The sequence below is a fragment of the Carcharhinus amblyrhynchos genome, chromosome 21 (genome assembly GCF_965287045.1).
Source record: "Carcharhinus amblyrhynchos chromosome 21, sCarAmb.v2.hapA, whole genome shotgun sequence".
Taxonomy (NCBI): Eukaryota; Metazoa; Chordata; class Chondrichthyes; order Carcharhiniformes; family Carcharhinidae; genus Carcharhinus; species Carcharhinus amblyrhynchos.
The window spans coordinates 49,503,665-49,530,583 of NC_137344.1; the positions used below are offsets into that span (position 1 = coordinate 49,503,665).

The 26,919-nt window shown below is 49.3% G+C and overlaps 1 protein-coding gene across 1 annotated transcript in view; it reads left to right on the forward strand.

The window, feature by feature from the left end:
• Positions 1-26,139, forward strand: part of LOC145356613 (baculoviral IAP repeat-containing protein 7-like) — a 37,188-nt gene extending 11,049 nt beyond the window's left edge. Inside the window, exons 3-8 of the mRNA XM_080209428.1 lie at positions 4,526-4,625; positions 9,829-9,910; positions 10,643-10,682; positions 19,996-20,205; positions 20,351-20,422; positions 25,946-26,139. Of these exons, the coding sequence (XP_080065554.1) occupies positions 4,526-4,625; positions 9,829-9,910; positions 10,643-10,682; positions 19,996-20,205; positions 20,351-20,422; positions 25,946-26,139 (698 nt within the window). The remainder of the gene's footprint in view (positions 1-4,525; positions 4,626-9,828; positions 9,911-10,642; positions 10,683-19,995; positions 20,206-20,350; positions 20,423-25,945) is intronic.
• Positions 26,140-26,919: the final 780 nt, after the last annotated feature.

Consider the following 26,919-nt stretch of genomic DNA (forward strand, 5'->3'; position numbering starts at 1 on the left):
TTAGTACCTAGTCATAATTCTATCCCCCTGAGCTCTGTACTCAGCTGAGTTCCCCGGGGATCCGTGCTCACCAAGTAGCTGCTTTAGGAGACTGGGTGAGATTGACACTGTTCTGCTTTCACCCTGATGTGAATGGACTTTCTGATAGCGGGGAGAGGGTTCGGGGCCTGATAATTACACACTAATGTGTTCAAATGATTTTCCTGACATTGAATGTCAGGTAACACACCAGTCACTGACCGGGGATGGGGGGACACCCACACCCTGCGTTTACACTGACCTGAAACACCACTGTGGTGTCCTCACGATATTCCTGTGCCATTGCCGTAATGGGAAATCCAGCCTTTGTAAAATACATTGGCCAGTTTTAAAGTTCTGATTAAAAGTGTGGTTCAGCCCCCACTCCGCTTCCCTTGAAGTGGGTGGAATTTAACCCTCTCCCCTAGGGGAGGTTTGTGTGGGGCGGGGGAGCTGGGCGGTTTATTGTGAGAGGGGCTGGTAAGTGGTGACACATCTGCCTTTCCACCTCCGACATGATCAGGTCCAGGGCAGGAAGGCTCACGGACATTGTGGCCTTTACATGGGCCTCCATTACCCACCTAATGGCCTCATCCTTTCACCAGTGTCAGCCGTGTGAGGGAAGCAACACTGCCATGTGTGACTGAGGTTTCCAGAGTGCAAATCCCTCGCACAAAGACACTCAGTGCTTGATTGAGGGATCTAGCGTTGGGAAGGAGTTGACAGCAACTCACTGCACTGTCCTGGCTGCTGAGCGCCCCCCGCTACGATCCCCAGCCCACTAGCACTTGCTGTGATGTAGCTCCCTTGGTGACCCTGGTACTTGGGTGTGTGCATTGCCATCAGCTACCACCAGTCTTCCAATGGCGCTGTTGAGCAATGTACTGCTGCCAGTCTCCGTCCTTGTTGCCAGTGAAGATCTACTTCCATCCAATTCACTGCTTGGTTACCACTTAATTCGATGGACCCTCCCAAAAGGAGTCAACATGGAGCTTTTGTTACCTCCATTAAATATTGCCAAGTGAGTGTGTAGGGATTTAATTTGAGTTTTGAACAATGGTGTAAAGCTACTTGGTATTGAGTTGGTCACACTTCATGCTCCATTCCTCGGATTGCCAAACCTGTTAGCTTCATTAGAGCTGAAATGTCTCCTAGGATTCTATCTTCAGCCAAAGGTAAAATTACTCCAACTTCCTAAATGCAATTTTGTTTTATTTTTGAACAATAACTAATCCTTTAAAGGTGCTCTCAAACCAATGATTTGTAGAGCAAAGAACGCTAAGAAAACTTTCTTGATCTGTGTGCTTCCAGCCCTATATGGGAGGAAGAAGTGCTGGATTTAATTCTGGGAAATGAGGCATTCATAATGAGGCCATTTAGAGAAACAAATGCCTTGCCAATTATTTCTGTTGATACAGTTCCCAGATGGCCCCTTTATGAATGCTTAGTTAAGCTGCAAGATTCGCTGACATATTAGATCTACAGGAAGTTTGTTTTCACAGACTGAAGTAAAGTGTTTGCTTTGACTGATTGACGTCTTAACTCATCTAACCTTTGAGGTTATAATAAGTAACTTATTTAATATTTGCAATGTATCTTTATTTGGACATGATTAGGAGGTGTGAGTGAGGAAAAGCCTCTGTTATTGGTGTGAGAATGGCTGTGTCTGATTGAAACTTTTACAGGGCTGTAAGAGCAACAGGTTTTTCAAAGCAGATTTCTGAATGGGTGTTATCATCAGCATTGCTAGACTTGCCATAGTTATTATATACCTCACTGGTTCTGTACACAGTGCATACTGGACAAGTGGGCATGGGATCCAGATGTGGGATAGAGTCACAAAGGTGGCATGGGTGGATGGAGGTGGAGTGAGGGAATAGAGGTGGCATGGAACCATGGAGATGACATGGGGAATGGAGGTAGCAGGTTGATGAGTGGGTAGAGGATGATGAGATGTGAGGGGTGAGGGCTAGAGGATCTAACACCCTAATGTGGCCTAATGATGTAGAGTGGCACAGTAGTTAGCACTGCTGCCTCACAGTGCCAGGGAACCAGGTTCAGTTCCAGACTTGGGCGACCGTCTGTGTGGAATTTGCACATTCTCCCCATGTCTGTGTGGGTTTTGTCCGGGTGCTCTGGTTTCCTCCCACAGTCCAAAGATGTGCGGGTTAGGTGGATTGGCCATGGTGAATGCACAGAGTCACAGGAATAGGGTGAGGGAGAGGGTAAGATGCTGCTTTGGAGAGTTGGCGCAGAGTTGATGGGCCGAGTGGCCTCCTTCTGCACTGTAGGGATTCTATGATTCTAATTTACAGACAACCTGTCCCACAATCAGTAAACAAGTCTTCGAGAAGCAGAGGCCTTCTAACCAGAATTGGCTCACCTGCCTTTGGGGTTGGAGGGAGGGGCCCAACTCAATTTGGGCCCCTTCCCCAGAGCAGAATTAGTGTGTCAGGAGGCCACTTATGTAGAGACAGATTTACCATGCTGGGACATTTACCTTGTGCAGGCAAGGGTCTGGCTGAGGTATCAGATACGAGCCACATTGAGTCAGATGAAAATAGACAAGGAGAAACAAAGGAGTAGGCTAGTCATACTCAAGGCAAGAAAAGTCACCCAGTCCAGATGGGATGTACCCTTGATACTGAGTGGACTAAGGAGAGAGAGAGTCTGACCACAATCTTCCAAATCCCCCTGGCAATGGGAGTGGTGCCAGAGGACAGGAAAACGGCAATAGTTACATCCCTACATTACAGCTCAGAAACAGGCCTTTTGCCCCTTCTTGTCTGTGCCCAACCATTTTTTGCCTAGTCCCACTGACCTGCACTTGGACCATATCCCTCCACACCCCTCTCATCCATGAACCTGTCCAAGTTTTTCTTAAATGTTAAAAGTGACCCCGCATTTATCCGGCAGCTCATTCCACACTCCCACCACTCTCTGTGTGAAGAAGCCCCCCCCCAAATATTCCCTTTAAACTTTCCTCCTTTCACTCTTAACCCATGCCCTCTGGTTTTTTTCTCCCCTAGCCTCAGTGGAAAAAGCCTCTATCGATACCCATCAAAATCTTATACACCTCTATCAACTCTCCCCTCATTCTTCTACACTCCGGGGAATAAAGTCCTAACCTATTCAATCTCTCTGTAACTCAGCTTCTCAAGTCCCGGCAACATCCTTGTGAACCTTCTCTGCACTCTTTCAACCTTATTTACATCCTTCCTCTAATTAGGTGACCAAAACTGCACACAATACTCTAAATTCAGCCTCACCAATGTCTTATACAACCTCACCATAACATTCCAACTCTTTTACTCAATACTTTGATTTATAAAGGCCAATGTTCCAATAGCACTCTTTATGACCCTATTTGCCTGTGACACCACTTTTGGGGAATTATGTATCTGTATTCCCAGGTCCCTCTGTTCTACTGCACTCTTCAGAGTCCTACCATTTACCTTGTACGTTCTACTTTGGTTTGTCCTTCCAAAGTGCAATACCTCACACTTGTCTGCATTAAACTCCATCGGCCATTTTTCAAGCTGGTACAAATCCCTCTGCAAGCTTTGAAAACCTTCCTCACTGTCCACTACACCTCCAACCTTTGTATCATCAGCAAATTTAAAAAAGGCTCAAAAAGTAATCCGGGAAATTATAGGCCAATAAGTTTGACGTCAATAGTAGGTGAATTATTGGAGGGAGTATTAAGAGATAGGATCTACAAATATTTGGATGGACAGGGATTTATTAGGGAGAGCCAAAATGGCTTTGTGCTTGGTATGTCATGTTTAACCAATCTATTAGAGTTTTCCAAGGAGGTTACCAGGAAAGTGGATGAAGGGAAGGCAGTGGATGTTGTCTACATGGACTTCAGTAAGGCCTTTGACAAGGGCCCGCATGGGTGGTTAGTTAGGAAGGTTCAGTCGCTAGGTATACATGGAGAGGTAGTAAATTGGATTAGACATTGGCTCAATGGAAGAAGCCAGTGAGTGGCAGTGGAGGATTGTTTCTCTGAGTGGAGGCCTGTGACGAATGGTGTGCCATAGAGATCAGTGCTGGGTCCATTTTTGTTTGTCATCTATATCAATGATCTGGATGATAATGTGGTAAATTGGATCAGCAAATTTGCTGATGATACAAAGATTGGAAGTGTGTGCAGCAATAGGGATACCCAGCACTGTGTTCAGCAATGGGTATACTCTGCAGTGCGTACAGTAACGGGTATACCCGGCAGTGTGTGCAGCTGTGGGTGTAACCAGTAGTCTGTACAGCAGCAGGTATACCTTACAGTGGGTACAGCAGTGTTTATATCCAGCAGTGGGTATACCCAGCAGCGTGTACAGCAGTGGGTATACCCAGCAGTGTGTACAGCAGTGGGTATACCCGGCAGTGTGTACAGCAGTGGGTATACCCAGCAGTGTGTACAGCAGTGTGTATACCCAGCAGTGTGTACAGCTGACTCTCTCACTGAATCACTGAAATGACTTACTGGAGGTTTTCTGCTCAACAGGTCACCGTGACAACGTGAAGTGTTTTCACTGCGATGGGGAACTTCGAAACTGGGAGCTGGGAGATGATCCATGGGTGGAACACGCTAAATGGTTTCCACGGTACTGGCTGCAGACATTAACAAGATACCTGTTTTTATATCTAACTGTGACAGTCCATGTTACCGGTGTTCTGTGTCTCGGCCTCTGTGTGTGTATGTGAGTGTGTATCCGTGTGTGTGCGTGTGTGTGTGTGTGTGTGTGTATGAGTGTGTGTGTGAGTGTGTGTGTGTGTGTGTGTAAAATAAAAGTAACATTTATTTACTAGTCACAAGTAGGCTTACATTGACACTGCAATGGAGTTACTGTGAAAATCCCCAAGCCGCCACACTCCAGCACCTGTTCGGTTCACTGAGGGAGAATTTAGCACGGCCAATGCACCCTAACCAGCACATCTTTCAAACTGTGGGAGGAAACCAGAGCACACTGAGAAAACCCACACAGACACAGGGAGAATGTGCAAACTCCACACAGACAGTGACCCGAGCCGGGAATCGAACCTGGGTCCCTAGCGCGGTGAAACAACAGTGCTAACCACTGTGCTACCGTGCCTCCCCTGAGTGTGTGTGCATGCACGTGTGTGAATGTGTGTGGCTGGATGTGTGTGTGTGCGAGCATGCAAGTGAATGTGTGTATTTATATATGATTGGGTGTGTTTGTGCATGTGTGTGGTGTGTGTGTGTGTGGTGTGTGTGTGTCACACTGTGCTGTGTGAGTGACAGCGTGTTTGACAGTGTGTGACTGTGAGCTGAAGTTGAACATAAAAAGGGGTAGCAGTAGGCCACTCGTCCATCTAGCCTGCTGTACCATTCAATACTATCATGGCTGATCCAATCCCATATCTCTCGCTTCCCGGAGAGACCAAAAACCTGTCTATCCCAGCCTTTAAACAATTCCGCAGTGGAGAACCCAGAATGCCCAGCGGGAGAGAGATTTCCAAAGATTCACAAACTTGTGTAAGGAATTGTCTCTTCGTCCGAGTTCTAGAAGATCGACCCCTCATCCTGAGACTCTGCTCCCGTGTTATAGATTCCCTGACCGGCGGAAACAATCAGAGTACCCCCCCATCAAACCCCTTCAGAATTCTGTACTTTTTAATGAAATCACTTCTCATTCTTCGAAACTCCGGAGAAAATAATCTCAGCTTCTCACCACAGGGCATCTCCCTCTTCCCAGGGATTAATCCAGTGAACCCTTGCTGTAACTGTCTCTGACGTGAGTCTATCCTTTCTGAAATGTAGAGACCAAAACTGCTGACGGTATTCCAGATGTGATCTCACCAAAACCCTGCCCAACTGGAGCGAGGTGTCTTTATTCCCGTATCCCAATCCCCTCCCATAAAGACCAACAGTCACCTTCCTCATTGCTTGCTGTACCTGCACGCTATCTTTCTGATTGACCTGGTGAGGAAACTTAGTGAATGGCTGGAGACAGAGGGTGAGGAAAATGAGGAAGAGCTCTAACTGGCAGGATGTAGTGAGTGGTATCCCACCTGGAACAGTCCTGGGTCTCGACTTATTCACCAGAATGGAATGCTGGCCTCTATGTCCAGACGATTGGAATACAACCAGACAAAGTCCTGGAGAATGACGACAAGGATTGAACAGTCAGAAAAGGAAAGAGGGTGAATTAGTCTCAAATTAGATACAGAAAGAGAAATGCAAGCTTATTTCTAGTCCAAATCAGACAAAACATTACCTACTAACCTTACGATGATATTTTCTGATGAAGAGTCCTTCCAAGTGTAATAATTCACATGTGGAAGAGTGAAGGGCATCATCACATTCCCTTTTCCCAGTGTTAGCTGCTGTCATCAGGTACGTCTTTTGTTATTCATTCATGGGACATGGGCACCGCTGGTTGGCTAGTATTTATTGCCCGTCCCTAGTTGCCCCCTGAGACGGTGGTGGTGAGCTGCCTTCCTGAATCGCTGCAGGCAGTGTGCTATGGGTTGACCCACAATGCCGTCAGGGCTTTGTCGAGACTTTGTAGCGATTGACGCAACTGAGTGGCCAATTCAGACAGTTGCTGTGGACCTGGAGTCACAGTAGGTCAGACCGGATAAGGAAGGCAGATTTCCTTCCCTAAAGGACATTGGTGAACCAGTTGGGTTTTTCCAACAATGGATTCACGGTCATCAGTAGATTCTTAATTCAAGATTTTTTTTTATTGAATTCAAATTCCACCACCTGCTGTGGCAGGATTCGAACCAAGAATATTAGCTGAGTTTCTGGATTAATAATCTAACAATAGTACCACTAGGCTTATTGCCAATAGCCCAAAGCCACTTTGAGAAACTGTAGAGGAAAGTGTGAGAGGTAAGTGGATGAGGGGGGTTTGGGTTCCAGGTAAGAAGAGTGGGAGTAGGCTCCCTCGAGTTCAGCACCTCGAGCCTGACCCCGCCATTCAATATGATCATGGCTGACCCCATCTCAGCCTCAACTCCACTTTCCTTCCCGTTCACCATTACCCTTCAAACCCATTTGTCCGCCACTTCCTTAAATTTACTCACTGTCCCAACATCCACCGCGCTCTGGGACAGTGAATCCCCAGATTCCCCATCCTTTGAGCGAAGTAATTTCTCCTCATCTGTTTTAAATCTGCTTTATTCGAAAACTGTGACCTCTCGTTCCAGATTTTCCCACAAGAGGAAACACCCTCTCTACATCTACCCTGTCAATATATTTTACCATCTTTAAACCTCAATTAGATCTCCTCTCACTCTTCTAAACTCCAGGGAGTATCAGCTAAACTGCCCAATCTCTCTTCATAAGACAAACTCCTCATCTCTGGAATCAATCTAGTGAACATAAGAAATAGGAGCAGGAGTAGGCCATCTAGCCCTTCGAGCCTGCCCCGCCATTCAATAAGATCATGGCTGATCTGTTGTGGCTCAGTTCCACTTTCCCGCCCTCTCCCCATAACCCTTAATCCCCTCGCTTATCAAAAACCCATCAACCCGCGTCTTAAATATATTCAGCGAGGCAGCCTCCACCACTTCAACGGGCAGAGAATTCCAGAGATTCACCACCCTTTGAGTGAAGAAGTTCCTCCTCAACTCCGTTCTAAACCGCCCCCCCTTTATCTTGAGGCTGTGCCCCCTAGTCCTACTGTCCTTTCTGAGCGGGAAGAGTCTCTCCACCTCTATCCTATCCATCCCATTCATCATCTTATACGTCTCAATGAGATCTCCCCTCATTCTTCTAAACTCTAACGAGTACAAGCTCAGTTTATTCAGCCTCTCCTCATAGCTCAACCCCCTCAACTCCGGTATCAGCCTAGTAAACCTCCTCTGCACTCCCTCCAAGGCCAAAATATCTTTGCGCAGGTGCGGCGCCCAAAACTGCACACAGTACTCCAGCTGCGGCCTCACCAGTGCCCTATACAGCCGCAGCAAGACTCCCTACTTTTATATTCAATCCCCCTCGCTATGAAGGCCAGCATCCCATTCGCCTTCCTGACCACCTGCTGCACCTGCAGGCTGGGTTTTTGCGACTCATGCACAAGGACCCCGAGGTCCCTCTGCACCGTCGCCTGCTGCAGTTTTTCGCCACGTAAGTAATAGTCCTTCCTACCATTATTCCTACCAAAGTGGACAACCTCACATTTGCCAACCTCCTATGAACTGCCTCCAGTACAACTCCATCCCTGCTCTACTGTTCAGTGTGGGCCCTGGTTGCTAGGCAACTGCTTAGTTTTTTTTAACCTCTGTAATTGTCTTTATGCTGCAAACATTTAATTACAATGCAGGCACAGTTTAAAGTGAAACTAAAACTCTCAGACCTGCAGGCACCTTTGTTTAACATGAAGCTAACCAAAGTTTCAGCCTTTAGGTGGCGCACAAGTACAGAAACTCAAATTAAGCTCAAATTTGTATCTCATTCCCGAAATCCATAAACACAAATAACATTTAAACCAGCTCTATTTCCTAACACTCACCACGAGTTGAGTGATTTATACATTAAGAACATTGAGCATCGTTAACCTTGCTGTTATTTTGCCAGCAAATTCTGGACCAAAATGTTTCTTCAGCCAGGTCAACCGAGTTATATGAAGCCTCAGGGATACATTGGACTATAACCCAGTTAAATTCTCTAAATTCAGCCTGCCTCACACACTGCACCGTTTAGATCGGAGTTGAGGAGGAACTTCTTCACTCAAAGGGTGGTGAATCTCTGGAATTCTCTGCCCGTTGAAGTGGTGGAGGCTACCTCGCTAAATATATTTAAGTCACGGGTAGATAGGTTTTTGACAGACAAGGGAATTAAGGGTTATGGGGAGAAAGCAGGAAAGTGGAACTGAGCCACTTCAGATCAGCCATGATCTTATTGAACGGCGGGGCAGGCTCGAAGGGGCTAGATGGCCTACTCCTGCTCCTATTTCTTATGTTCTTGTCTAAAGGTCATCTTTGACCTGCAGAGAGTTTTTCATCTCGTGACAATCACAGATTGTTCTTCACTGCCCATGTCCTAGGTGATCTCGGTCAGTGAGAAATTATACAACTGATTCCCCAACTCACTGGGACTTCTGCTCCATTCTGAGTCTCGTTTCAGGCTAAAATAAGTGTCAAAAGCTTTAAGAATGATCCCAGAGTCCGCAGCGGTCTCCTCCGCTCCATACCTCAGGAGAACGTCATCTTCTATTGGACCAACAGCATAGAGAGAGTTACTGACCTGATGCTTCTTTGCCTTAGTGTAAACACCCAATGTTGTTCAACATTGAATGAAATGGCACTTCTATCATTCTCACTCTGGCCTCTCTGCCGGCCATCGGAATAGTTAAACGGTTTGAGTAGGTGTAGGGACTGCTCACTGGCTGTGCCATCATTATCTCTCTCCAGTTTGCCTGCTCCTCCTGTCAAGTCATAAGTGTGAGCTGCTATCAAGCTGCACTTCACTCCGTGGTTCCTTTGATAACAGCAATACGCTTTTCTGCTTTGGTGCTCCACTGCTGCCCCCATGTTGTGAGATGGTCCTCCTGGTCTGTGGACCAGGCCATAGTACTTGGTTCCTCTGGTTAGACTCGTATTAGCCTGGGTCTCCACTCCAGGCCACTAACTAGTACCTTTACACATCAGGTCAGGAGGGCAGTGTCCTGACAGATGGGACTGTGAGCTCAAGTGTGAAGATTGATCACTTAGACAAGGAGTCATCAGGAGAGATGGGGAGGGAAGTGGCTGGGACTGGCACTGGGGACAGAGAGATTCTATGTGTGTCATTTGATGGATTACTTTCTGTAACTAATTTTGAATGTCCTGTTTCCACAGCTGCGAGTATGTACTCCAGGTGAAAGGGAGAGATTACGTGAACAGGATCCAAGAATTAAATTCCCATTTCATGGAATCAGTGGTAAGCTCAAAGCTTCTGCCTATGCTTGCACATGTGTGTGTGTCTGTGTGCATGCGTGTATATGTGTACACACGTGTGTGTCTGTATATTTATATGTGTGTATATGTCAAAATATGTTGTATTACAACAAAGGTGCTACATAAATGTATGTGTTCATGGATCTATAATTTATATGTATCTGTGTGTGTGTCTACTTGTGTGTGTGTGTGTTTATCTATGTGTGTGTGTCTGTGTGCACCTGTGCATCTATACATGTGTTGTGTGTGTGTGCATGCGTGTGTGTCTATGTGTGTGTTTCTCTGTGTGTGTGCATCTGTATGTGTATGCATGAGTGTTTGAATGTATGTGTGTGTCTAGATGTGTGAGTGTGTGTGTGTGTGTGTGTGTGTCAATATGTGTCCATGTGTGTGTTTATGTGTGTGTGTGTATGTGTGTGTGTGTATGTGTGTGTCTGTGTCTGTGTGTGTCTGTGTCTGTGTGTGTTTATGTCTGTGTGTGTATTTGTTTATGTGTGTGTCTGTTAGTATATGTCAGTTTGTGTGCATGAGTGTGCATGTGTGTGTGAGTGAGTGTATGTCAGTGTGTTTGTGTGAGTATGAGTGTGTGTGTGTGTATGTGTGTGCCGGGTCTCTGTCAGTGTGTGCCTTCTTGGGGAGTGTGTGTGTCAGGGGTATTTGTCTGGCTGTGGTACAGTATAAGTACGAGGGAGCTGATTGCTGTGTTTTCTTGTAGTTTCAGGGTGGATCCCAGCCACAAACATCGACCAGACAAGGTGTGTGTCTCATACAGTTTCTCAGCTGATTATCCAGAAATCTGTTGTGATTCTCAAAGGGGAGATCTGTAAGAAAAGATACTTTGTGAGATTGTAGAATTAGCAGGCACACTGACATTGCAAACTTATTTTTCTAATTCTGTCAAGTGTTCAGGTTTAATTTCTCTCAGCAGTGAGGTGGTCAGCTGCAGTGTCCATCTGAATTCCCACCTCTTTTACCTTCCGTACGCCAACTCGTCTCCACCCATTGTTAGGGTCCTAGACCAGAACCCCAGGTTACATTCCGAAGCCAAACTAGACCCCAACAATGTTCCTGATTTTGGCATAAACATGAGGATAGGATACTTCCTTCCAGGAATGATTCCACTGACAAAGCAGGGATCATTTATAGTAAAACAAACATTATTTAATAACACAGTTTAAATATAACTCTAACAAATGAAGCAGCTTAACCATTAACAGTTGAACGACATTTAAAAATGAAAGGGAACAGCTTTAATTTCTAACTTATCACTGCTTTGGCTCCAAATAAGCAACATTCCTCTTACAGGCTTAATTGCCACTTTAATTGCAGTTAGTAACCATGAATACACTTGCTACCATTCGTATAAAAAGTTTTGAAGCTTGCAGGGAGATAGAGTTCCAGAAGTCTACAAAATCCTCTTAACTTCAACCAAGTGTCAGCTGCAAACTAAACTGCTTTCTGCAAAAAGCTTCTTCTCTCTGCTACAGACCCAGGACATAAACAAACCACTTCATCACATAACCCCATCAATCACTCTAAACAGTAATCCCAGGAAAACTTAAACAAAAGTCCATTAGTTCGACGTAAAATAAACATTTGCAAGGCTGAAGAGAGTAATAATCATGCTTCGCCAGAATCTGAGCTGCATTCCCTCCAGACATACTGACTGCCTGTAGCATAAAGCTCAATGTTTAAACATTCCTCTTAAACACAGAAAACATTATATCCAACCATAATAATTGCACTCCTATCATCACACCATCTTTAACTGAAATGTATTTGTCTGGACATGCTCAGAAATGTAACTGGAATCCCCATCACTTACGATCTTGACCAATCTGATATCTCTCGCTGATATCCCACTCTGATACCCCATTCCGATACCCCACTCTGCTAGCCCACTCTGATTGGCCACTCTGATTGGCCACTCTGATAGCCCACTCTGATATCCCACACCGATACCCCACACCGATATCCCACACCGATACCCCACACCGATACCTCACACCGATATCCCACACCAATACCTCACACCGATACCCCACACCGATATCCCACACCGATACCTCACGCCGATACCCCACACCGATACCCCACACCGATACCTCACACCGATATCCCACACCGATATCACACACCGATATCCCACACCGATATCCCACACTGATACCTCACACCGATATCCCACACTGATACCTCACACCGATACCCCACACCGATATCCCACACTGATATCCCACACCGATACCTCACACCGATATCCCACACCGATACCTCACACCGATATCCCACACCGATACCTCACACCGATATCCCACACTGATACCTCACACTGATACCTCACACCGATATCCCACACCGATACCTCACACCAATACCTCACACCGATATCCCACACCGATATCCCACACCAATACCTCACACCGATATCCCACACCGATACCTCACACCGATACCTCACACCGATATCCCACACCGATATCCCACACCGATACCTCACACCGATATCCCACACCGATACCTCACACCGATACCTCACACCGATATCCCACACCGATACCTCACACTGATATCCCACACCGATACCTCACACCGATATCCCACACCGATACCTCACACCGATATCCCACACCGATACCTCACACCGATACCTCACACCGATATCCCACACCGATATCCCACACCGATACCTCACACCGATACCTCACACCGATATCCCACACCGATATCCCACACCGATACCTCACGCCGATATCCCACGCCGATACCTCACACCGATATCCCACACCGATATCCCACACCGATACCTCACACCGATATCCCACACTGATATCCCACACCGATATCCCACACCAATACCTCACACCGATATCCCACACCGATACCTCACACCGATACCTCACACCTATATCCCACACCGATATCTCACACCGATATCCCACACCGATATCCCACACCGATACCTCACGCCGATATTCCACGCCGATACCTCAAACCGATACCTCACACCGATATCCCACACCGATACCTCACACTGATATCCCACACCGATACCTCACACCGATACCTCACACCGATATCCCACACCGATATCCCACACCGATACCTCACACCGATACCCCACACCGATATCCCACACCGATACCTCACACTGATATCCCACACCGATACCTCACACCGATATCCCACACCGATATCCCACACCGATACCTCACACCGATACCTCACACCGATATCCCACACCGATATCCCACACCGATACCTCACGCCGATATCCCACGCCGATACCTCAAACCGATACCCCACACCGATATCCCACACTGATATCCCACACCGATACCTTACATCGATATCCCACACCGATACCTCACACCAATACCTCACACCGATATCCCACACCGATACCTCACACTGATATCCCACACCGATACCTCACACTGATATCCCACACCGATACCTCACACCGATACCTCACACCGATATCCCACACCGATATCCCACACCGATACCTCACACCGATACCCCACACCGATATCCCACACCGATATCCCACACCGATACCTCACACCGATATCCCACACCGATACCTCTCACTGATATCCCACACCGATACCTCACACCGATATCCCACACCGATATCCCACACCGATATCCCACACCGATACCTCACACTGATATGCCACATCGATACCTCACACCGATATCCCACACCGATACCTCACACCGATACCCCACACCGATATCCCACACTGATACCTCACACCGATATCCCACACCGATATCCCACGCCGATATCCCACGCCGATACCCCACGCCGATATCCCACACCGATATCCCACACCGATATCCCACACTGATATCCCATGCCAATATCCCACGCCGATACCCCACGCCGATATCCCACACCGATATCCCACACCGATACCCCACACCGATATCCCACACCGTTACCTCACACCGATATCCCACACCGATACCGCACACCGATACCTCACACCAATACCTCACACCGATATCCCACACCGATATCCCACACCGATATCCCACACCGATACCTCACACCGATATCCCACACCGATACCTCACACCGATACCTCACACCGATATCCCACACCGATATCCCACACCGATATCCCACACCGATATCCCACACCGATACCTCACACCGATATCCCACACCGATACCTCACACCGATATCCCACACCGATACCTCACACCGATATCCCACACCGATACCTCACACCGATATCCCACACCGATACCGCACACCGATACCTCACACCGATATCCCACACCGACATCCCACACCGATATCCCACACCGATACCTCACACCGATATCCCACACCGATACCTCACACCGATACCTCACACCGATATCCCACACCGATACCTCACACCGATACCTCACACCAATATCCCACACCGATACCTCACACCGATACCTCACACCGATACCCCACACCGATATCCCACACCGATACCTCACACCGATACCCCACACCGATATCCCACACCGATATCCCACACCGATACCTCACACCGATACCCCACACCGATACCTCACACTGATACCCCACACCGATACCTCACACCGATATCCCACACCGATACCTCACACCGATACCCCACACCGATATCCCACACCGATACCTCACACCGATACCCCACACTGATATCCCACACCGATATCCCACACCGATACCTCACACCGATACCCCACACCGATATCCCACACCGATATCCCTCACCGATATCCCACACCGATACCTCACACCGATATCCCACACCGATATCCCACACCGATACCTCACACCGATATCCCACACCGATACCTCACACCGATACCCCACACCGATATCCCACACCGATGTCCCACACCGATACCTCACACCGATATCCCACACCGATACCCCACACCGATATCCCACACCGATATCCCACACTGATACCTCACACCGATACCTCACACCGATATCCCACACCAATACCTCACACCGATATCCCACACCGATACCTCACACCGATATCCCACACCGATACCTCACACCGATATCCCACACCGATATCCCACACCGATATCCCACACCAATACCTCACACCGATATCCCACACCGATATCCCACACCGATACCTCACACCGATATCCCACACCGATACCCCACACCGATATCCCACACCGATACCTCACACCGATACCTCACACCGATATCCCACACCGATATCCCACACCGATATCCCACACCGATATCCCACACCGATACCTCACACCGATATCCCACACCGATACCTCACACCGATATCCCACACCGATACCTCACACCGATATCCCACACCGATACCTCACACCGATATCCCACACCGATACCGCACACCGATACCTCACACCGATATCCCACACCGACATCCCACACCGACATCCCACACCGATATCCCACACCGATATCCCACACCGATACCTCACACCGATATCCCACACCGATACCTCACACTGATATCCCACACCGATACCTCACACCGATACCTCACACCGATATCCCACACCGATACCTCACACCGATACCTCACACCAATATCCCACACCGATACCTCACACCGATACCTCACACCGATACCCCACACCGATATCCCACACCGATACCTCACACCGATACCCCACACCGATATCCCACACCGATATCCCACACCGATACCTCACACCGATACCCCACACCGATACCTCACACTGATACCCCACACCGATACCTCACACCGATATCCCACACCGATACCTCACACCGATACCCCACACCGATATCCCACACCGATACCTCACACCGATACCCCACACTGATATCCCACACCGATATCCCACACCGATACCTCACACCGATACCCCACACCGATATCCCACACCGATATCCCACACCGATATCCCACACCGATACCTCACACCGATATCCCACACCGATATCCCACACCGATACCTCACACCGATACCCCACACCGATATCCCAAACCGATGTCCCACACCGATACCTCACACCGATATCCCACACCGATACCCCACACCGATATCCCACACCGATATCCCACACCGATACCTCACACCGATATCCCACACCGATATCCCACACCGATACCTCACACCGATATCCCACACCGATATCCCACACCGATATCCCACACCGATATCCCACACCGATACCTCACACCGATACCCCACACCGATATCCCACACCGATATCCCACACCGATATCCCACACCGATATCCCACACCGACATCCCACACCGATATCCCACACCGATATCCCACACCGATACCTCACACCGATATCCCACACCGATACCTCACACTGATATCCCACACCGATACCTCACACCGATACCTCACACCGATATCCCACACCGATACCTCACACCGATACCTCACACCAATATCCCACACCGATATCCCACACCGATACCTCACACCGATATCCCACACCGATATCCCACACCGATACCTCACACCGATATCCCACACCGATACCTCACACCGATACCCCACACCGATATCCCACACCGATGTCCCACACCGATACCTCACACCGATATCCCACACCGATACCCCACACCGATATCCCACACCGATATCCCACACCGATACCTCACACCGATATCCCACACCGATACCCCACACCGATACCTCACACCGATATCCCACACCGATATCCCACACCGATATCCCACACCGATACCTCACACCGATATCCCACACCGATACCCCACACCGATACCCCACACCGATATCCCACACCGATATCCCACACCGATACCTCACACCGATATCCCACACCGATACCCCACACCGATACCTCACACCGATATCACACACCGATATCCCACACCGATACCTCACAGCGATATCCCACACCGATATCCCACACCGATATCCCACTTCTGGAACCACTTTGTTAGTTTTACTTCCAAGAGTCACAAATGTCCCAAAAAAGGATTTCAAAATCATTGATGATTTTAAAGTAATTTTTTCATCGTTTATTAATGTTTAGATATGAGGCATAAACTAAATAGTTACAAAAAGCGTCTGAAGTGTGATAATGAAAGCAGTTCACAGACAGAAGGATAGCGTGGTTGAAGAGTTAATCTCCAGAGGCCAATGTTCTGCTCTCCGGCTGTGATTGGTTACCCTTCCCTGGTCTCCCTCACTCTCCCCCAGTTAGAGAAACAGCTGTCCGATGAGGCCTGCCCCCTGCCCATTGGGCACCCATTAATATACTCGATTTCCCGGGGCCAGTGGTTTAATCACTTGTTTGAATATCTCTGGCCAGACACTCAAAATGTCGCCTCCCCTCTGTTTCTCACTTTAGCTGAGGTCACCTTTCAGTTTCTCTGATTCCGGTTACCATCTGGAAACAAGGTGCCGTAGGCCTCCCGGAGAGCATCACTGTCCTCGGCAATTATCAGCCACTGGCTGTTAGGGACAGGCAATGGATTCTTCAAGAGAATGAATAAACAAACCTTCTGCCAAATGGTTCCTGCAAAATCGACAAGAATTCTACAATATTCTGAAAATTATCGTTTCTTACAATGGGGCCTGTCCAAGGAGGAGACTGTGCTGGACTGAGTCCGTCCAGGGAGAGTCTCTCCAGGGAGAACCTGTCGCACAGAGTTTGTCCAGGGAAAGTTCAGGTCCAGAGTGTGTCCAGGGAGTAACTTCCAAGGGGAGTCTGTCCCGGGGGAGTCTGTCCCAGGGGAGTCTGTCCCGGGGGAGTCTGTCCCGGGGGAGTCTGTCCCAGGGGAGTCTGTCCCGGGGGAGTCTGTCCGAGGGGAGTCTGTCCCGGGGGAGTCTGTCCGAGGGGAGTCTGTCCCGGGGGAGTCTGTCCCGGGGGAGTCTGTCCCGGGGGAGTCTGTCCCGGGGGAGTCTGTCCCAGGGGAGTCTGTCCCGGGGGAGTCTGTCCCAGGGGGAGTCTGTCCCGGGGGAGTCTGTCCCAGGGGAGTCTGTCCCGGGGGAGTCTGTCTGAGGGGAGTCTGTCCGAGGGGAGTCTGTCCCAGGGGAGTCTGTCCCAGGGGAGTCTTCCCAAGGGGAGTTTGTCCCAGGGGAGTCTGTCCCAGGGGAGTCTGTCCCAGGGGAGTCTGTCCCAGGGGAGTCTGTCCGAGGGGAATCTGTCCAAGGGGAGTCTTCCCAAGGGGAGACTGTCCCAGGGGAGTCTGTCCCAGGGGAGTCTGTCCCAGGGGAGTCTGTCCCAGGGGAGTCTGTCCAAGGGGAGTCTGTCTGAGGGGAATCTGTCCGAGGGGAGTCTGTCCGAGGGGAGTCTGTCCAAGGGGAGTCTGTCCCGGGGGAGTCTGTCCAAGGGGAGTCTGTCCAAGGGGAGTCTGTCTGAGGGGAATCTGTCCGAGGGGAGTCTGTCCGAGGGGAGTCTGTCCAAGGGGAGTCTGTCCCAGGGGAGTCTGTCCAAGGGGAGTCTGTCTGAGGGGAATCTGTCCGAGGGGAGTCTGTCCGAGGGGAGTCTGTCCAAGGGGAGTCTGTCTGAGGGGAATCTGTCCGAGGGGAGTCTGTCCGAGGGGAGTCTGTCCAAGGGGAGTCTGTCCCAGGGGAGTCTGTCCAAGGGGAGTCTGTCCAAAGGGGAGTCTGTCCCGGGGGAGTCTGTCCAAGGGGAGTCTGTCCAAGGGGAGTCTGTCCCGGGGGAGTCTGTCTGAGGGGAATCTGTCCGAGGGGAGTCTGTCCGAGGGGAGTCTGTCCAAGGGGAGTCTGTCCCAGGGGAGTCTGTCCCGGGGGAGTCTGTCCCGGGGGAGTCTGTCCCAGGGGAGTCTGTCCGAGGGGAGTCTGTCCCAGGGGAGTCTGTCTGAGGGGAATCTGTCCGAGGGGAGTCTGTCCGAGGGGAGTCTGTCCAAGGGGAGTCTGTCCAAAGGGAGTCTGTCCGAGGGGAGTCTGTCCCAGGGGAGTCTGTCCAAGGGGAGTCTGTCCCAGGGGAGTCTGTCCCGGGGGAGTCTGTCCCGGGGGAGTCTGTCCGAGGGGAGTCTGTCCCAGGGGAGTCTGTCCGAGGGGAGTCTGTCCCAGGGGAGTCTGTCCGAGGGGAGTCTGTCCCAGGGGAGTCTGTCCGAGGGGAGTCTGTCCCGGGGGAGTCTGTCCCAGGGGAGTGTGTCCCGGGGGAGTCTGTCCCAGGGGAGTGTGTACCAGGGGAATCCAAGGGGAAGGATTTGAATTCGAGTTTGAAATTTTCAGGACATTCCAAAAATTTGAAACAAAAATTCATAACCAGTGAAATATTTCGGTATTGTAGTCATGGCAACCAAATTTCACACAGGAGGATCTCACAAACTGATTACTCTGTTAATTATTGAAAATGTGTTCAATGTGATATTGATTTAGGGATAAATATTTGCCAGGATGCTGGGCAGATCTGCCTCTCTCCCCTGGAGTGGGATCATTTCCATCCAGTGTCCAGCACAATCTAAACGAGGGCAGCTCGGACAGTGCGGCGTTCCCTCAGCGATCCTGAGTGAAATGCTCAAATCCCTGCAGTGGGACTTGGACCAATATCTGTCTGCTCAAGGGATAGGAGTGCAGTGGGTTAGCACTGCTGTTTCACAGCTCCAGGGTCCTGGGTTCGATTCCCGGCTCGGATCACTGTCTGTGTGGAGTTCGCACATTCTCCTCGTGTCTGCGTGGGTTTCCTCCGGGTGCTCCGGTTTCCTCCCACAGTCCAAAGATGTGCGGATTAGGGTGATTGGCCGTGCTAAGAAATTGCCCCTTAGTGTCCAGGGATGTGTAGGTTAGAGGGATTAGTGGGTATAATATGTAGGGATATGGGGGTAGGGATTGTGTTTGGTGCAGACTTGAAGGGTCTCTTTCTGCACTGTAGGGTTTCTATGATCTATGATCTATCAGTGCCTCCTCCAGTGGACCAGAGTTCTGAATGGAAAGGGGAAGGTTTTAATAGGAGAGAGATTGTGGAAATGGCCAAACAGCATTTCTACATTCCCACTGTTACCTGCCTCCTGTCCCAGGAGAGGGAGAAAGCAGGAGGTGAAGAGACAGGAGAGGAACACTCTTAAATTCTCACAGTAAATCTATCTCCTTGCAGGTCTGGTTGGAAATGCGGCACTCTCTCCTCTCATGCAATCCACAGTGGCTCAGCATGTGCTGCAGATGGGTTTTGATCGCAGTTTGATCGAGAGTTTAGTTTATAACAAGTACTTGCTATCTGGGTCACAGTATAGCTCAGTCAGTGACCTTCTCTCTGATCTACTGGGGGCCGAGGAGTCAGGAAGAGAAAGGAGACAGCTGAACACAGGTATTGACTCGAAACAGAACCAGTGCCTCTCGCTGCCTCCCCGACGATTTCACTGGCTTGAAATGCGGAGCGTCGCTGGCAAAACTCGGAGTGTGTTCATCGGGGACTTGTGATAGACTGATTGGTCATTTTGTTACTTTGACAGGAGCTGACCGGAGGCCACAGGTGGACAGAGCTGCTGCAAATGAGAGCAGGGAAGCAACAACGCAGAGAAAGGGTAAGCGGCAGGACGGGAATCTCCAGACGGTAAGAAGTCTGGCAACACCAGGTTTAAGTCCAACCGATTTATTTGATAGGAAAGTCACAAGCTTTCGAGGTTCCCCTCTTCAAAGCAGTTGGACTTAAACCTGGTGTTGTCAGACTTCTTACTGTGTTTACCCCAGTCCAACGCCAACGTCTCCACATCGTCTCCAGACGGTTCAGAGGCTCAGGCTTCTCTCTGTTAAGGCGTCACCTGTACGCCTCCAATGAATCTCCTCATCACTGGGGTTGGATGAAATGGAATTCATGGGAACATAAAAGAAATAGGAGCAGGAGTAGGCCATCTAGCCCTTCGAGCCTGCCCCGCCATTCAATAAGATCATGGCTGATCTGTCGTGGCTCAGTTCCACATTCCCGCCCTCTCCCCATAACCCTTAATCCCCTAGTGGCAGCCATAGGTCATTCATTGACCCCTGTCCTATTGTGTATGCGGTGCCTGTCCCTTTAAGACCGTACAGCAGAAGTGAGCACCTGATTTGAGGAAACAATGGGAATGGAGGATTAGACCAGAGTCCGCTCCCATCTGGAAGGCATGTTGTAAGTGTGTAAAGACTGGAGCTCTACTCTAGAACGTCCTAGAGCTGCAAACCTCCTGTTTCTCTTCTCTTCCTAGCATTCCTACTCAACATCTTTTCCGTCGACTGTTTTATCACATTGGTTCCATGTACCTTCCCATTAGTGTGACCGGTTCAGCTATCTTGCTGTAGCGTGTAATCTCAGCTTCCTCCTCTGCCCAAATTGCTGCTTTGTCTGGTTCTCTGTAGCACAAGTCCCAGCTGGGAAGCTTGTGTCCACTTTCAGAATGGACAGGAGCTGACAGTATCGCTCAGGATTACACACTGACTGAATGAGGCTGTGCTTGCTGCACTAGCTGGACTATCTAATGTCTGGCTGCTTCTTCTGGTCCTGAATAGTTGATTACCAACCCCACGGAGCTGATTCTCAATAACAGGGGAACTTTGAACAGTTCCAGATCAGACTGCAATGGCTTTTCTAAATTATTTTCTAATTCTCTAATTTCTTTACTTTTATCACCCCCCCCACTCTTTCCCTCTACTTTCTCCCACTCTTTTCTTACCTTTTCTCCCCTTTTCCCCATTTTTTTTCTTAATTTTACCTCTCTCCCACCCATTCCTTTCCCTTTCCCCCCACATCTTTATCTGTCACAGTTTACCCTCTGATATCAGTTTCTCTGCCGTTTAGCCATTCACACCCTGTATTCTCTCTGTGGGCTGCCATTAGCAGCCTTTCCCCTGGTTTCTGTGGCTGTGACTCATCTCTCATTCCCTCCCCCTGCAATATAAATATCTCCCACTTTCCCAGCCTTTTCGCTTTGACAATGGGTCATCTGGATTCGAAACGTCAGCTCTTTTCTCTCCTCACAGACGCTGCCAGACCTGCTGAGATTTTCCAGCATTTCCTCTTCTGGTTTCAGATTCCAGCGTCCGCAGGAATTTGCTTTGCTCCAGTTTTTTTTTTCTAAACGGAGGTTAGGAGACCTGGATGGATTGTGGGTTGTGAGGCCATGCCTGAACCATGTCGTCCTCAGGGTGCTTTGGGCTTGAATGAGGCAGGGGGTGAGCTGGGCAGCCCAGTAGAGGTGTCACGTTCCACCAGCCAGAAAATCGGACAGAAAGATTGTTAGCAGCCTGCTACTGCCTTGCTGAGTGGAGCAGCAGTTCATCAGAAGGTCAGGATCTGAAGCACAGTGAGTGGTGGGGGTGATGTGGTGGTGGAGGTGGACATGGCGGGGGTGGTGGGGAGGGTGGGGGTGTGGGGTGTGTTCATTGAGGGGGCGAGCAGTGTAGTCGGAGATTGGGATAGACGGACGGGTTTATTCATGCAAGGAGTGTGGGTGCCGATGGTGAGGACAGCATTTACTGCCCGTCCCTAGTCGCCCTCGAGAAGGTGAGCTGTCGCCTTGAACTGCTGCGTTCCCTGAAGTGTAGGTAGGTGCACAGTGCTGTTAGGGAAGGAATTCCAGGATTTTGACCCAGTGACAGCGAAGGAACGGTGAAATACATTTCCAAATCAGTCTGGGGAGTGACTGGGAGGGAAACCTCCAGGAGGTAGCGTTCCCAGATATTGCTGTTGTAGCCTTTCTAGATGGCAGTGGTTGTGGGTTTGGAAGGTGCTGCCTGAGGAGCGTTGGTGTGTCCCGGTGGTGTATCTTACAGATGGACACATGGCTGTCACTGTGTGTCAGTGGTGGGGGGAGTGAATGTTTGTGGATGGGGTGAGGATCGGGCGGGACTGCTTTGTCCTGGATGGTGTCGAGTTTCTTGAGTGTTGTTGGAGCTGTACCCATCCAGGCAAGTTGGAGCTGTACCCATCCAGGCAAGTTGGAGCTGTACCCATCCAGGCAAGTTGGAGCTGTACCCATCCAGGCAAGTTGGAGCTGTACCCATCCAGGCAAGTTGGAGCTGTACCCATCCAGGCAAGTTGGAGCTGTACCCATCCAGGCAAGTTGGAGCTGTACCCATCCAGGCAAGTTGGAGCTGTACCCATCCAGGCAAGTTGGAGCTGTACCCATCCAGGCAAGTTGGAGCTGTACCCATCCAGGCAAGTTGGAGCTGTACCCATCCAGGCAAGTGGGGAGTATTCCATCACACGCCTGATTTATCCCCTGAAGATTGTGGTTGGGCTTTGGGGAGTTGGGAGTTCATCACTGCATCATTCCTAGTTTCTGACCTGCCCTGGTAGCCAGAGTATTTATATAGCTAGTACAGTGCAGTTTCTGGTTAATGGTGACCTCCAGGATGTTGACAGTGGGGGATTACATGTTAGTAATGCCATTGAATGTCTTGGGGCGGTGGCTGGATCGTCTGGAGATAGTCGTTGTCTGGAATTTGTGTAGCAGAAATGTTACTTGCCGCTCGTCAGCTCAAGCCTGGATATTGTTGCATTTGGACTTGGATTGTTTTAGTATCTGAGGAGTCACAAATGATGCTGAATCTTGTGTGATCATCGGTGAACATCCCCACTTCTGACCTTATGACGGAGAGAAGGTCATTGATGGAGCAGCTGAAGATGGTTGGGTCCCGGACACTATCCTGAGGGACGCCTGCAGAGATGTCCTGGAGCTGAGATGACTGACCCTCCACAACCACAACCATCTTCCTATGTACCAGGTATGAACTGCTGCAAGGATATCCTGGAGCTGAGATGATTGACCTCCAACCTCCTCAACCATCTTTCTGGTGTAACTCTAACCAGTGGAGGGATTTCCCCCCGATTCCCGTTGATTGCAGTTCTGCTGGGGCTTGCTGATGCCGCACTTGGTCAAATGCTGCTTAGTGTCCAGGGCAGTCACTCTCACCTCCCCTCTGGAGTTCAGCTCTGTTTGAACCAAGGCTGTAATGAGGTCGGGAGCTGAGTGATCCGGGCAAAACCCAAACTGGGCGTCACTGAGCAGGTTCTTGCTGAGCAGGTGCTGGGGATCGCGCTGTCGATGACCCCTTCCATCACTGCACTGATGATCGAGAGTAGACTGGGCAGTAATTGGCCGGGTTGGATTTGTCCTGCTTTTTGTGTACAGACATACCTGGGCAACTTTCCACATTGCCGGATAGATGCCAGTGTTATAGCTTGGCTAGGGGCACAGCAAGTTCAGTACTATCACCGGAATACTGTCGGGACCTATAATCTTTGCAGTATCCAGTGCTTTCAGCTACTTCTTGACGTCACGGGGAGTTAATCGAATTGGCCGGAGACTGGCATCTGAGATCCTGGGGACCACTGGAGGAGGTGGAGATGGATCATTCACTCGGCACTTTTGATTGTTGTGAATGCTACAACCTGATCTGTTGCACTGGTCTGCTGGGTTCCTCCATCATTCAGGATGTTTGTGGAACCTCCTCCTGCAGTGAGTTGTCTAACTCATCACCATTCACGACTGGATGTGGAAGGACTGCAGAGCTTAGATCTGATCCGTTGGCTGTGGATCAGATACTCTATCACTTCGGCTTATGCTGTTTAGCACACAAGTAGTCCTGTTTGGCAGCTTCACCAGGTTGACACCTTATTTTTAGGTGCTGCTCCTGGCAATGCCCTCCTGCACTCTCCACTGAACCAGGGTTGATCCCTTGGTTTGATGGTGGGGGATGTGTCGGGCGGTGAGATTACAGATTGTGCTGGAATATAGTTCCGCTGCTGTTGATGGCTCACAGCGCCCTGTGGATGCCCAGTTTTGAGTTGCTAGATCGGTTTGAAGTCTATCCCATTTAGCACGGTGATAGTGCCACACCATGGAGGTTATTCTCAATGTGAAGGCGCGACTTTGTTTCCACAAGGACTGTGCGGTGGTCACTCTTACCGATGGACAAATGCATCTGCAACCAGCAGATTGGTAAGGATGAGACCAAGTATGTTTTTCCTTCTTGTTGGCTCCTTCACCATTTGCCACAGACCCAGTCTGGCAGCTTTAGGATCCTTTAATCTATGTTAATCCTTCTCAGTGATGGGCACTGAAGTTCCCCCACTCAGAGTACATCCCTTGCCACCCTCAGGGCTTCCTCCTAGTGCTGTTCGATATGGAGGAATATTGATTCAGTCGCTGAGAGGGGGACAGTACACGGTGACCAGCAGGAGGTTTCCTTGCCCATGTTTCACTCTTACCTCTCCCCCTTCGCCACGCTCCCCAATCCTGGGAGGAAACCCGCACAGACACGGGGAGGGTATTTCCATTTGAAGAGAAAAGCAAAACTAGAAACCTTCAATAGTCACCAAGAAATTAGATAAGGAACTCAGGAGAAAGCTTTCCAGCCCGAGGGTGGTGAGAATGGGGTATCTGCTCTCATGGGGAGGTGAGGTTGAGTGGTGGTTACAGGGAGATTAGATAAACAGGTGAGAAATAGAGGATAGAGTTAGTTGGGAAAGGACGGGAGGAGGTTTGAATGAATTATAAATGGATTGGTTGAGGTTCTGGGCTGTATCATTCACCAGGACAGTAACTTAATCATCAACTAGTCAGACTGAGGGAATGGACTAAGGGAAAATATAAATATCCAATCCACACCACAAGTTAAATCTCTGGGTTACACCACTGTCCAAGGAGACGTGAGGCAGTGTGACCCAACCCCCACCCAAGTAAGAGTCTGAAGCAGATCTGACTTTCAAACACTAATACAAAGTGAAGAACACAAATAATGTGACAATTTTTACCCGGCTTTAACGCAGACGTGACCTAGTTTTTATGAATCAATATCTCCACTGAAGCAGCAGGCGGAGAAATACTGCCAATCTGATTTGGTGAAATAGTGTGGGTTTGGTACAGAATCGGAGGAGTGACTGGAGATAATTTATTACCAATAACCCGAGCTGGATCTCAGGGGCAGTGAGAGAGGAAGGTCAGTGCTCTCTCTCCAACTAGAGAGCAGGTACAGAGTAACATCCAGAAGGAGCTGCAGACGGGTTATACTCCACTCTGACTTTAGAAAAGATGTGATCTAAATATCCTTGCGTCTACATCTGTTTACAGACTTGAGTGCCGAGGAACAACTGCGGCAGCTGAAGAACGAGAGAACGTGCAAGGTGTGCTTGGACAGAGAGGTCTCCATTGTTTTCATACCTTGTGGACACCTGGTTGTGTGCCGAGACTGTGCCCCAAATCTCCGCAGCTGCCCAATATGTCGCGCTCTCATTAGAGGCAGCGTACGAGCCTTCATGTCCTAATGTCTGCAGGTACAGGAAGCTTCTCAAGTCTTCTCAAGCCTCGTTCTATAGTCTGTTAAGGAAAGTTGTCCCATGTTAAATGAAAAACACACAGCCCCTGATCCACACGGAGAGAGTGTAAGACCACTGTCTGCCCTACTTCACCAAGGCCCTGCTGTTGCGGGGAACGACCAACTGAAATTCAAACATTTCCCCCACAAAGATTTTATGGAAGATCACACACACACACAGTGTCTCCTGTTCGTTAGACTGGGTATACCAGAGAGAAGTGCCTGGGTGAAGTAACCAACAGTTTGCTGTTCAGTAACCAATGCTCCAGCCATACTGACCTCTCACCCCAAGCACCATCTTGTGCAGGAGGTAACACCTTACTGAATGACATTGGGTATTTGGAGAGATTGGAGGAGCTGGGATTGGTTTCCTTAGAGCAAAAAAGGTTCAGAGGAGTTTTGATAAACACATGTAAAATCTTGAAGGATTTGGATAGAGAAAATGAAGGGAAACATTAACCAATGGCTGAAGGATTAAAATCAGAGGACGTAGATTTATGGCGATTGACAATCTGGGGGAAACCATATTGACTAATTCAGGTTTGGAATACAGTGCCTCTTGGGACAATGGTTACAGATTAAATTGTAGCCTTCAAAAATAAAATAGATAATGCATGAGAATCGTAGAACCCCTACAGTGCAGAAAGAGGCCACTCAGCCTATCGCATCTGCTTGAACCATCTCAAAGAGCATCTTACCCAGGTCCTCCTCTCCCCGTAAACCCGTGCGT